Below are 14,375 nucleotides of genomic sequence, written 5' to 3' on the forward strand. Positions count from 1 at the left end.
GTTATGTTGTAATTAAGTCTGATTTGATAGAGTAGTCTGACTGAGCGATGGTAGGCAGCAGCAGGCTCGTAAGCATTAATTCAAACAGCACTTTCGTGCGTTTTGCCAGCAGCTCTTCGCAAGCACTGCGCTGTTTATGACTTTAAGCCTATCAGCCTAATGGCTGGTGTAACCGATGTGAAATGGCTAGCTAGTTAGCGGGGTGCGCGCTAATAGTGTTTCAAACGTCACTCGCTCTGAGACTTGGAGTAGTTATTCCCCTTGCCTCGCAAGAGCCGCGGCTTTTGTGGAGCGATGGGTAACGCTGCTTCGAGTGTGGCTGTTGTCAATGTGTTCCTGGTTCGAGCCCAGGTAGGGACGAGGAGAGGGACGGAAGCTATACTGTTACACTGGCAATATATAGTGCCTATAAGAACATCCAATAGTCAAAGGTATATGAAATACAAATGGTATAGAGAAATAGTCCTATAAATACTGTATTAACTACAACCTAAAACCTCTTACCTTGGAATATTGAAGTCTCATGTTAAAAGAAACCACCAGCTTTCATATGTTCTCATGTTCTGAGCAAGGAACTTAAACGTTAGCTTTTTCACATGGCACATATTGCACTTTTACTTTCTTCTCCAACACTTTGTTTTTGCATTATTTAAACCAAATTGAACATGTTTCATTATTTATTTGAGGCTAAATTGATTTTTATTGATGTATTATATTAAGTTAAAGTGTTCATTCAGTATTGTTGTAATTGTCATTATTACAAATAAATAACTTTTAAAAATTTTAAATAATAAAAAAAAAAATAATAAAAGTTGGCCGATTAATCGGTATCGTCTTTTTTTGGTCCTCCAATAATCGGTATCGGTGTTGAAAAACCATAATCGGTCAACCTCTAATTAGAATAGCACAATATGAGGAGATAGAGGGTGGAGGAGGACATGACAGTGTGACCTGAGACAGTTGTTTAGCTCTGCAAAATTGCCCAACCTCAGCTCTTTCTACAGTCTCTGATTTCCCATTGCTGAGCCTTTCAAACTGCTCATCTACTGTTGAGGGCTGACTCACTGGCTGACTACTGTACTGTACACACAGCTTTTGTTTGCACAACAGATTGTTAAGATTGGGCACTTATCTGCACTGAGAGCGTTCAACCAGCAGAGGGGGCTGTTGTAATGCCATTCAGCAGAAGGAGAGGAGAGGTAGCCAGTGAGAGCCCAGATCAGATGACCACAGTGCCCCTGCCAGAACTCTTGCCCTGTAGCGGGACAGATTAATTAAAGGCTCCCTGAATGGAAGAAGTGACGAAACCAAGTAGTGTGCACCAGTGTGTCTTTGTGAGTGATTCTTTCATATCTGCGTGATTATATGATTATGTGTAATTGAAGGCATGGATCAAATGCCATTGTCAGATGGTAAATGTTTTTGAAGGGGTTGTGTGAGTGTGTGTGTGTGTGTGGTTTGTGTGTGTGTGTGGTTTGTGTTTAGGAGTGTGTATTCAGTGTACTAACTAAAGCAGAGTTTTAACAGAGTAACGCTCATTCCTCCTTGGTGGTTTCTGTCCCGGCTCGTATTCAGAATAGCTGGGCGGAATGTCTGAATACATCTCTCCTCCTCCTCCTCTCCGGTGACCTCTGCCCTCTCCTCTCCTGCTGTTTTCATCCTCATCTGAACTGAACGACCCTCTGCGGGAGCGGGAGTAGTTGCTGGGAGGCGGGGCGCGACGCTGCTCCTCGAACAGGTCGTCTCTGGAGCGGGATCGAGGGACCCTGTCGCTGAGGTCGTCACGTGAACCCAGTCGACCCCGCGCCCCCCGGCTCTCCCCGTCTAGAAAGTCTTCACTGTAGCTCCTTGGCATGCCACGGCTCCTTGACGGCGACGGGTAACGGCTCCCGCTGGCTTCGCTGCGGTCGTCACGGTGACTGGTGAAGCGACTCTCGCTGCGGCTGCTTCCTCTGGAGCTGGGTGGACGTGTTTTAGGAGCAAGCGGCGGCTGGCCCCCTCTCCGACCTCCTCGTCCAGGCTGCTCTACGATGGGAGGCATCTGGATGATCCCCCGGTACTCCACGGCCCCGTCGTCCAGGCCAGAGAGCATGCTGGGAGGACCCGCTGAGAAGGGGACGTGCTGGGGCATCATGTGCTGAAGGGGAGGGGGTATCATCTGGAGCTGCTGGTGGTGGGGTTGGGGCTGCATCATGGGGCTGGTCCCATCCATGCCCCTCACCTGGCTCTCCAGGTAGTCCAGCATCTGCTTGTTGCCGGGATGTTGGTTGCCGTAGATGCTGGCAGCGTGGACACTGGGGGGCATGTTGTAGCCAGATGGGGGAGGGGGTAGGGGCATGGGGGCCATGGCGATGCTCTTCCCTGATTGGGAGCCTGATGGGACAGAGAAAACCATGATAAGTGACAAATATGGATTTGTTTAAAACACATTTAGAAGATCAGAAGCATAGCTCTGCTGTGTGTGTGTGTGTGTGTGTGTGTGTGTGTGTGTGTGTGTGTGTGGGGTACTAACCTGCATACAGCAGAGGGTTCATCTGTGAGGATCCGTGGCTCATGGGGCTGTAGATGGGCTGACCTCCCATCCATGGACCCATGGCCCTCTGGGCATCCTTCATCATCCTGTGCTGCATCACCGCTGGAGAGAGAGAGAGACACAGAGGAAGAGGTGAGATGGAGCCTAAGTGTGTGAGAAAGAGAGAAGAGAGGCCCTTCCCTATCTTTCTCAGGACAGCAGGTCTGTGGGCAGCAGGGACAGACAGAGGCCCTTCCCTATCTTTCTCAGGACAGCAGCAGGTCTGTGGGCAGCAGGGACAGAGAGAGGCCCTTCCCTACCTTTCTCAGGACAGCAGGTCTGTGGGCAGCAGGGACAGACAGAGAGGCCCTTCCCTACCTTTCTCAGGACAGCAGCAGGTCTGTGGGCAGCAGGGACAGCAGGGACAGACAGAGGCCCTTCCCTACCTTTCTCAGGACAGCAGCAGGTCTGTGGGCAGCAGGGGCAGCGGACATAGCAGCAGCACCTCTGAGGACAACACTGGCAGCAGCAGATACAGAAGAGCAGGATGAGGAGCAGAGCTCCAATCACTATGAACAGCACCGTCAGCCAGTCTGGAGACAACAACACAGGAAATCATTACATCAGATGATACTTACTAGGTCAGGAAACAGACATGCACTTATACCCATGTCACTTCATTTAGAGTCCATTCCCACCAGGGTCCGTATTTACAAAGTGCTTCACAGTAGGACTAGTGCTGATATAAGCTATGGCTTCTCCTAATGAATAAGATGACATGAAAACATAAATCTGTGATAATCGATCATTTCAATAAGCATTTTTCTACAGCTGGCCATGCTTTCCACCTGGCAAACCCTACCCCAGCCAACAGCTCTGTACCCCCCGCAGAAACTTTCCCAAGCCCCCCTCCCCACTTCTCCTTCACCCAAATCCAGACAGCTGATGTTCTGAAAGAGCTGAAAAATCTGGACCCCTACAAATCAGCAGGACTAGACAATCTGGACCCTCTCTTTCTAAAATGATCCGCCAAAATTGTTGCAACCCTTATTACTAGCCTGTTCAACCTCTCTTTTGTATCGTCTGAGATCCCCAAAGATTGGAAAGCTGCCACGGTCATCCCCCTCTTCAAAGGGGGAGACACTCTAGACCCAAACTGTTATAGACCTAGCTTCATCCTGCCCTGCCTTTCTCAAATCTCCGAAAGCCAAGTTAACAAACAGATCACCGACTATTTTGAATCCCACCGTACCTTCTCCACTATGCCATCTGGTTTCCGAGCTGGTCACGGGTGCACCTCAGCCACGCTTGAGGTGCTAAACGATATCATAACCACAATCGACAAAAGACAATACTGTACAGCCGTATCCATCGACCTGGCCAAGGCTTTCAACTGTCAATCATCGCATTCTTATCGGCAGACTCAATAAGCCTTGGTTTCTCAAATGATTGCCTCGCCTGGTTCACCAACTACTTCTCGGATAGAGTTCAGTGTGTCAAATCGGAGGACCTGCTGTCCGGACCTCTGGGGTGCCTCAGGGTTAAATTCTCGGGCATAGTCTTTTCTCTGTAAACATCAATGATGTCGCTCTTGCTGCTGGTGATTCTCTGATCCACCTCTACGCAGATGACACCATTCGGTATACATCTACCCTTTCTTTGGACACTGTGTTAACAAACCTCCAAACAAGCTTCAATGCCATACAACACTCCTTCCGTGGCCTCCAACTGCTTTTAAATGCTAGTAAAACTAAATGCATGCTCTTCAACTGATTGCTGCCTGCACCCCCGTCTAGCATCACTACTCTGGATGGTTCTGACTTAGAATATGTGGACAACTACAAATACCTAGGTGTCTGGTTAGACTGTAAACTCTCCTTCCAGACTCACATTAAGCATCTCCAATCCAAAATTAAATCTAGAATCGGCTTCCTATTTCGCAACAAAGCATCCTTCACTCATGCTGCCAAACATACCCTCGTAAAACTGACTATCCTACCGATCCTTGACTTCGGCGATGCCATTTACAAATTAGCCTCCAACTCTACTCAGCAAACTAGGTGCAGTCTATCACAGTGCCATCCGTTTTGTCAACAAAGCCTCATATACTACCCACCACTGAAACCTGAATGCCCTCGTTGGCTGGCCCTCGCTACATATTCGTTGCCTAACCCACTGGCTCCAGGTCATCTATAAGTCTTTGCTAGGTAAAGCCCCGCCTTATCTCAGCTCACTGGTCACCATAGCAACGCCCACCCGTAGCACACGCTCCAGCAGGTATATTTCACTGGTCATCCCCAAAGCCAACATCTACTTTGGCCTCCTTTCCTTCCAGTTTTCTGCTGCCAATGACTGGAATGAATTTCAAAAATCACTGAAGCTGGAGACTTATATCTCACTCTCTAACTTTAAGCATCAGCTGTCAGAGCAGCTTACCGATCGATCACTGTACCTGTACACAGCCCATCTGTAAATAGCACACCCAACTACCTCATCCCCAAGACTTAGGAAGTGCAATCGGACCAAATTTACACTATCTTGGATAGGCATATACTTGAAAATCTACAAACCTCAGATTTCCCACTTCCTGGTTGGATTTTTTCGCAGGTTTTTGCCTGCCATATGAGTTCTGTTATACTCACACATCATTCAAACAGTTTTAGAAACTTCAGAGTGTTTTATATTATATCCAAATATACTAATAATATGCATATATTAGCAACTGGGCCTGAGTAGCAGGCAGTTTACTCTGGGCACCTCTGGGCACCTTATTCATCCAAGCTACTCAATACTGCCAACAGCCATAAGAAGATATTTAAAATTCCTCAAACATTCAAGTATTATGAGATTTCTGTTGTTTGAATTTGGCGCCCTGCACTTTCACTGGCTGTTGTCAAATCGATCCCGTTAACGGGATTTCAGCCGTAAGAAGTTAACGAATCAGATGACATAGACAGGAAAGACATCTTAACGAATCAGATGACATGGACAGGAAAGACATCTTAACGAATCAGATGACATGGACAGGAAGGACCTCTTAACGAATCAGATGACATGGACAGGAAGGACCTCTTAACGAATCAGAAGACATGGACAGGAAGGACCTCTTAACGAATCAGATGACATGGACAGGAAAGACATCTTAACGAATCAGATGACATGGACAGGAAAGACATCTTAACGAATCAGATGACATGGACAGGAAGGACCTGATCCTAGATCAGCACTCTGACTCAGAGACGCTTTATGAACACGGCCCAGGTTGTGGTCATAGCTGTGGTCGTGGTCAACCTACTGTAGACCATGAGTTGGATCACGCCATCCAAGCCGCCGCTGGTGTCTCCCGTGGCTTCCACAGAACAGTAGTAAACTCCGTTGTCCCACCACATGATCTCATTGATCACCAGGTCAGCCTCTGTGGGGGAAGACAGGCCCAACAACGTCAAAACATGTCAGCTTAGCAACAAACAGCACACATTCACACGTTGTTTCTCAATCCATTCTTCTGGGAACCTCCAGTCATTTCACATTGTTGTTGTATTCCACCACTATTTGGATTAGTTAACGCAGGTGTGACATTGTGACTGGATTAAAGTTACAGAATTCCAGTAACGTTCCTAAAAATCCCAGGTTTTCCAGAAATGCCCAGGTTGGATGACTTCCGGTATCAGGAGGGATTTAAGCAGGGAATTTGGAATTCTCCCACCAGGATTTCTATCAAACTGGGGGATTTAGGGGAAGTTACTGGAATGTTGCAACACAAGGCTGTCTAGACTCACTGTTCTGGACGGAGATCTTGCGTTCCCGGTACTCTGTGCCCAGTATGGCCTCGTTGGAGCCTCTCTTCTGGACGATGATCCTCACCGTGCGCTGGCGGTCTGGGCAGTCATTGGCCGGGTCCTGACCCAGCTGCAGAGCATTCTGGTACGCTATAGAGGGAGATATGTTTCATTCAGAAGTGAGTTACTGTACATTACCAGTAATTGAATTCATATTTCAGGTTCTAGAGTGAGACAGGAAGTTTGGGCCTCACTACAAACCTGAAGAAAACACTAAAGCAAACTCATCTACCCAACCACTAACAACCTTAGAATTTGCCTATATACACCGACAAACTGTAGCCCAACTAGTTAACATGTAGCCCAACTCCCAAACCCAGCTCCAGGCCAGTTCCCTTCACTTCCACCATAACTAACCTGGGGACTAGTACAGGGTCCATAACTAACCTGGGGACTAGTACAGGGTCCATAACTAACCTGGGGACTAGGACAGGGTCCATAACTAACCTGGGGACTAGGACAGGGTCCATAACTAACCCGGGGACTAGGACAGGGTCCATAACTAACCTGGAGACTAGGAAAGGGTCCATAACTAACCTGGGGACTAGGACAGGGTCCATAACTAACCTGGAGACTAGGACAGGGTCCATAACTAACCTGGAGACAGTACAGGGTCCATAACTAACCCGGGGACTAGTACAGGGTCCATAACTAACCCGGGGATTAGTACAGGGTCCAAAACTAACCTTGGGACTAGTACAGGGTCCATAACTAACCTGGGGACTAGGACAGGGTCCATAACTAACCTGGGGACTAGGACAGGGTCCATAACTAACCCGGGGACTAGGACAGGGTCCATAACTAACCTGGAGACTAGGAAAGGGTCCATAACTAACCCGGGGACTAGGACAGGGTCCATAACTAACCTTGGGAGTAATACTCCAGGATGGGGTCCTTGCAGAAGGACTTGTATCGCCAGGTGACCTGGACATCCTGCTGGTTAGCGGAGGTGGAGTAATCACACTTCAGAATGACGGAGGCAAACAGAGCTGTACTCCTCTCTGTCTGAGGAACATTCACCTGGACGCCCTGCACCTCTGATAGGAGAGAATACATCATGTCAGTGTGTATGTATGTATGTATGTGTGTATGCGTGTATGCGTGTGTGTGTGTGTGTGTGTGTGTGTGTGTGAGAAAGGGGGAATGTACAGTTTTTGAAAGAAAAGTCGATTTTTGTCCATTAAAATAACATTAAATTAAATCAGTGTAGACATTGTTGATGTTGTAAATGACTATTGTAGCTGGAAACGGCAGATTTTTCATGGAATATCTACAGTTGAAGTTTACATACACTTAGGTTGGAGTCATTAAAACTTGTTTTTCAACCATTCCACAAATTTCTTGTTCACAAACTATAGTTTTGGCAAGTCGGTCAGAACATCTACTTTGTGCATTACACAAGTAATTTTTCCAACAATTGTTACAGACAGATTATTACAGTGAATTATAAGTGAATGTGGTCTGAAGTTTACATACACCGAGTTGACTGTGCATTTAAATAGCTTGGAAAATTCCAGAAAATGTAATGGCTTTAAAAGCTTCTGATAGGCTAATTGACATAATTTGAGTCAATTGGAGGTGTACCTGTGGATGTATTTCAAGGCCTAACTTCAAACTCAGTGCCTCTATGCTTGACATCATGGGAAAATCAGCCAAGACCTCATAAAAAAAAATGTAGACCTCCACAAGTCTGGCTCATCCTTGGGAGCAATTTCCAAACACCTGAAGGTACCACGTTCATCTGTACAAACAATAGTTTGCAAGTATAAACACCATGGGACCACGCAGCCGTCATACCGCTCAGGAAGGAGACGCATTCTGTCTCCTAGAGATGAACGCACTTTGGTGCGAAAAGGCAATGCTACCAAATACTAATTGAGTGTATGTAAACTTCTGACCCACTGGGAATGTGATGAAAGAAATAAAAGCTGAAATAAATCATTCTCTCTACTATTATTCTGACATTTCACATTCTTAAAATAAAGTGGTGATCCTAACTGACCTGAGACAGGGAATTTTTACTAGGATTAAATGGTCAGGAATGGTGAAAAACTGTGTTTAAATGTATTTGGCTAAGGTGTATGTAAACTTCCGACTTCAACTGTACATAGACATACAGAGGCCCATTATCAACAACCATCCCTCCTGTGTTCCAACAGCACGTTGTGTTAGCTAATCCAAGTTTAGCATTTTAAAAGGCTAATTGATCATTAGAAAACCCTTTTGCCATTATGTTAGCACAGCTGGAAACTGTTATGATTAAAGAAGCAATAAAACTGGCCTTCTTTAGACTAGTTGAATATCTGGAGCATCAGCATTCGTGGGTTCGATTACAGGCTCAAAATGTCCAGAAACCAAGTACTTTCTTCTAAAACTCTTCAGTCTATTCTTGTTCTGAGAAATGAAAGCTATTCCATGCAAGAAATTGCCAAGCAACTGAAGATCTCGTACAACGCTGTGTACTACTCCCTTCACAGAACAGCGCAAACTGGCCCTAACCAGAGTGAGAGGCCCCAGTGAACAACTGAGCAAGAGGGCAAGTACATTAGAGTGTCTAGTTTAAGTAACAGACGCCTCACAAGTCTTCAACTGGCAGCTTCATTAAATAGTACCCGCAAAACACCAGTCTCAACGTCAACAGTGAAGAGGCAACTCCGAGATGCTGGCCTTCTAGACAGAGTTGCAAAGAAAAAGCCATATCTCAAACTGGCCAATAAAAATAAAAGATTAAGATGGGCAAAAGAACACAGACACTGGACAGAGGAACTCTGCCTAGAAGGCCAGCATCCCGGAGTCGCCTCTTCACTGTTGAAGTTGAGACTGGACAGAGGAACTCTGCCTAGAAGACCAGCATCCCGGAGTCACCTCTTCACTGTTGAAGTTGAGACTGGACAGAGGAACTCTGCCTAGAAGGCCAGCATCCCGGAGTCGCCTCTTCACTGTTGAAGTTGAGACTGGACAGAGGAACTCTGCCTAGAAGACCAGCATCCCGGAGTCGCCTCTTCACTGTTGATGTTGAGACTGGACAGAGGAACTCTGCCTAGAAGGCCAGCATCCCAGAGTCGCCTCTTCACTGTTGACGTTGAGACTGGTGTTTTGTGGGTACTATTTAATGAAGCTGCTTTGTGAGGCGTCGGTTTCTACAACTAGACATTCTAATGTCCTTGTTCTTTTGCTCGGATGTGCGTTAACCCCATCAGTCCCGAGGCCACAGCAAAAATCAGCTTCTCATTGATCTGACTTTCTGCACGGCCAGCCCTTATATTTATTCTCACCATGAAGTGTTTTAACATTGTATTTTCAGGACAACCAGGGCTACAAGTAGAACACAACAACTATTTCACATAAACAGTTGTATTCATGAGTTTTATTGACAAATGCCAATACAAAACATAAGGTCCACCAAAGCAAAAACAAGTACAGAAATGGTTTGCTCACTGGGAAATGTCCAACTAGTCAGTGACAACTGTGTGGAGTTTGTGACAGCAACTATGTCAGCTTATTACAATATTATAGACACGATGTCCTGGGATTTCCTATGATCTATGTAGAAGAACCCCTTACAGTATTATAGACACTATGTCCTGGGATTTCCTATGATCTATGTAGAAGAACCCCTTACAATATTATAGACACGATGTCCTGGGATTTCCTATGATCTATGTAGAAGAACCCCTTACAGTATTATAGACACTATGTCCTGGGATTTCCTATGATCTATGTAGAATAATCCCTTACAGTATTATAGACACTATGACCTGGGATTTCCTATGATCTATGTAGAAGAACCCCTTACAGTATTATAGACTATGTCCTGGGATTTCCTATGATCTATGTAGAAGAACCCCTTACAGTATTAGAGACTGTCCTGGGATTTCCTATGATCTATGTAGAAGAACCGTATCTTCTAGCGACTCTTCTGTAGCTTGTGAGGTCATAGACCTAAACATGTCACACGTGCGTGTTCCTGAGAGTCTCAGCTTTTCAGAGATCGCTTTAAATAGTTTGTAGCTCAATCCATTCGGACTGCCCTGGTCTCACAAACACCGCTCTAGCTCAGCCCCCGTTAAATCACAGAGGAATCGTTGGTACCAAAATGCGCTGGCGTTCCGGTGGGAATCATTGGGTTAAAGCATATTGAATGAGATAGAGAGAATAAAAGAATGGGGTAGAGTATGTGTACGTGTGTGTGACAGAGCCCTACTGAAGGTGGTTCAACCAGAAAAACTAGTGACAAAGCAAGAGACAGCCTGCCACAGGAAACAGTTTGATGCTATTCAAATAGACTCAACTTCCATTGCAAAAATACCTCTACAGTATAGGCCAGGTGTATTCAACTCTTACCGTACGACAGCGTTCTCCAACCCTGTTCCTGGAGAGCTACCCTCCTGTAGGTTTTCACTCTAAGTCCAAGTATAACTAACCTGGTTCAGTTTATCAACCAGCTAATTATTAGAATCAGGTGTGCTAGATTAAGGTTAGAGTGAAAACCGACGGGACGGTTTCTCCCCAGGGACAGTTTTGGAGAGCCCTGACAAAACACAGTGGAACTGGCGTTGAGGGATATCGGCAATAGACCACCCTTTACAACCTGGTTGTAGAGCATTCCGTATTATTCTGTATGTAAATCCGAGACACTCCATTTATTATCATATAATACGTTTCATATGGTATGCATTAATTTGTGGATGTCCATCACACATTACCTATGATATGTTAAAACTTACAATTCATATTACGTGTTACGAATTTGCAAAAAGTACAATATGTTACGAATTTGCAAACAGTATGATATGTTACATTCTAGCTAGGTGGTTAACGTTAGACAGCTTGCTAACGTTAGCTAGGCTAGGGGTTAAGGTTGAGTTTAGGAGTTAGGTTAAAGGATTAAGGCTAGTGTTAGGGGAAGGGTTAGCTAACATGCTAAGTAGATGCAAAGTAGCAAGTAGTTGAAAAGTTCCTAATTAGCTAAAATGCTGAAGTTGTCTGTGATGAACTCGTAACCTTTGGGTTGCTAGAGCTAGACGTTTGCATTATACACCCACCCATCCACCCTACTTTCGTTTTTGCCTTAAGTAACAGTTTGTCTTCTGTAACCATACCAAACATAACATATCACACTAAATGGAGTGTCCCGGATTTACGTACAGAATAATACGAAATGCTCTGAGACCAGGTTGCCATTTAGGCTAGTCAGGTTACTCTGTAACTGTCGGGGTCTATGTCCTTAAATACCCTACATAATTACTATTATTGAGGTGCAATGTCAGGATAACTAACACCCATTCTCCCCCCAGCTGGAGCCAAACCAACAGGAGTTTTGCTCTAAAAAAAAGGTGAATTCCATTTTCAATCTACAGTATTTCATTATGAGTAGGTCTAAATCTAGATAAGGATCAGTATCTGTAACTTGACAGGACGACAGTGCGAGTCATCGTGAGAACTCATCGGTATCTGTCCATCATGTGACCGATACCCCGGCTCCTGCCTAACTGGCTAGTCATTGGAACTTTTTGGGTTGTGGATGGATACATTAGAATAGCATAAACTTTTGACGCGACTTAATGAAACGAAGCTCTAATGCAAGAACAGGACGAATTGACAACATTTAACGATTCAAATATAAATTGCTCATTTTCATCAACAAAAACTCACCTGTCGGTAGGGAAGAGAGGACGAACGCGGCCAGTATCAACCTCCTCATCGTTGATGATTGATCCATTAAACTAATAAATATTATCTCGCCCAATTTATTATCTATTAAAAAAAAGGAAAGACCTAAATTATCCTCCTAAACAGACTCCCCATTGTTCTGTCTGTCTTGTGTTTTGTCTTCCTTGTCCGACACCTTTCGGGAATTTGCTTTGCTGGCTGCGGAGACAGACAGACCCCACCCCGAAACAGGTGCTGTATGTGACGTAGACAGGTGCTTCCTACCGCAGAATGGCAGGAAGCCGCTATGAGAATACAGAATGAAAGCGACGGTAAATCTGTAATATGTTAATTCATTCGATATTTAAATAATTACTTTAATACATACATTAATATTCAGCCTTTTTTAAATGTGATTTAGGGTCTTTTTTTTTACACATGACATTGTTAGGCAATAATTAGCCTACAGTGAGATGTTTTTACTTCGTTTGGAATACATTCATTCAAAAGGTTCATTTTTAATGTTAGAATGAATATAATTTAAAAGGCAAAGACCCTGTAGCCTACAACAGGTGAAGTGATCCAGGGGACTGGAGGCCTAGTATGAAACCCCTGGATGTTCCCAGTAGCCTAGACACTGTAGCCTACAACAGGGGAAGTGATCCAGGAGACTGGAGGCCTAGTATGAAACCCCTGGATGTTCCCAGTAGCCTAGACCCTGTAGCCTACAACAGGGGAAGTGATCCAGGAGACTGGAGGCCTAGTATGAAACCCCTGGATGTTCCCAGTAGCCTAGACCCTGTAGCCTACAACGGGTGAAGTGATCCAGGGGACTGGAGGCCTAGTATGAAACCCCTGGATGTTCCCAGTAGCCTAGACCCTGTAGCCTACAACGGGTGAAGTGATCCAGGGGACAGGAGGCCTAGTATGAAACCCCTGGATGTTCCCAGTAGCCGAGACACTGTAGCCTACAACGGGTGAAGTGATCCAGGGGACAGGAGGCCTAGTATTAAACCCCTGGATGTTCCCAGTAGCCTAGACCCTGTAGCCTACAACAGGTGAAGTGATCCAGGGGACAGGAGGCCTAGTATGAAACCCCTGGATGTTCCCAGTAGCCTAGACCCTGTAGCCTACAACAGGTGAAGTGATCCAGGGGACTGGAGGCCTAGTATGAAACCCCTGGATGTTACCAGTAGCCGAGACCCTGTGCTGATGCAAACGTTGCTGACTTTGGGATGGTTGTAGACGAGGGTGGGAATCCATTCAGTCCACATCATAATACTTGTTCATTCATTTGATGGAAATAATCCCATTCTAGCTGTTTGATGATAGACAGTGTAGCAGCCTAACACCTGTAAACTAAGCAAACATTGTAGCAGCCTAACACCTGTAAACTAAGCAACCAGTGTAGCAGCCTAACACCTGTAAACTAAGCAAACAGTGTAGCAGCCTAACACCTGTAAACTAAGCAACCAGTGTAGCAGCCTAACACCTGTAAACTAAGCAACCAGTGTAGCAGCCTAACACCTGTAAACTAAGCAACCAGTGTAGCAGCCTAACACCTGTAAACTAAGCAACCAGTGTAGCAGCCTAACACCTGTAAACTAAGCAACCAGTGTAGCAGCCTAACACCTGTAAACTAAGCAAACATTGGCTTAGCATCTCTCTCCCTCCCCTTCTTTCTCTCTCCCTCCCTCCCCTTCTCTCTCCCTCCCTCCCCTTCTTTCTCCCTCCCTCCCCTTCTTTCTCTCTCCCTCCCTCCCCTTCTCTCTCTCTCCCTCCCCTTCTTTCTCTCTCCCTCCCCCCTTCTTTCTCCCTCCCTCCCATTCTTTCTCTCTCCCTCCCTCCCCTTCTTTCTCTCTCTCCCTCCCCTTCTTTCTCTCTCCCTCCCTCCCCTTCTTTCTCTCTCCCTCCCCTTCTTTCTCTCTCCCTCCCCTTCTTTCTCCCTCCCTCCCCTTCTTTCTCTCTCCCTCCCTCCCCTTCTTTCTCTCTCTCTCCCTCCCCTTCTTTCTCCCTCCCTCCCCTTCTTTCTCTCTCCCTCCCTCCCCTTCTTTCTCTCTCCCTCCCCTTCTTTCTCCCTCCCTCCCCTTCTTTCTCTCTCCCTCCCTCCCCTTCTTTCTCTCTCTCTCCCTCCCCTTCTTTCTCCCTCCCTCCCCTTCTTTCTCTCTCCCTCCCTCCCTCCCCTTCTTTCTCTCTCCCTCCCTCCCCTTCTTTCTCTCTCTCTCCCTCCCCTTCTTTCTCCCTCCCTCCCCTTCTTTCTCTCTCCCTCCCTCCCATTCTTTCTCCCTCCCTCCCCTTCTTTCTCTCTCTCTCCCTCCCCTTCTTTCTCCCTCCCTCCCCTTCTTTCTCTCTCCCTCCCTCCCCTTCTTTCT

At 46.0% G+C, this 14,375-nt stretch overlaps 1 protein-coding gene across 1 annotated transcript; it reads right to left on the reverse strand.

Moving 5' to 3' along the window:
* Positions 1-689: 689 nt before the first annotated feature.
* On the reverse strand, positions 690-12,302 carry LOC110496983 (immunoglobulin-like domain-containing receptor 1). Its single transcript, XM_036982129.1, has 7 exons — positions 12,007-12,302; positions 7,218-7,388; positions 6,292-6,441; positions 5,808-5,927; positions 2,959-3,105; positions 2,513-2,635; positions 690-2,373 (listed from the first exon to the last, which is right to left on the reverse strand). The coding sequence occupies exons 1-7, from the start codon at positions 12,071-12,073 to the stop codon at positions 1,508-1,510; spliced, it is 1,644 nt and encodes a 547-aa protein (XP_036838024.1). The 5' UTR covers positions 12,074-12,302; the 3' UTR covers positions 690-1,507.
* Between the last annotated feature and the right edge of the window lie 2,073 nt (positions 12,303-14,375).

The sequence above is a fragment of the Oncorhynchus mykiss genome, chromosome 7, assembly GCF_013265735.2.
Source record: "Oncorhynchus mykiss isolate Arlee chromosome 7, USDA_OmykA_1.1, whole genome shotgun sequence".
NCBI lineage: Eukaryota > Metazoa > Chordata > Actinopteri > Salmoniformes > Salmonidae > Oncorhynchus > Oncorhynchus mykiss.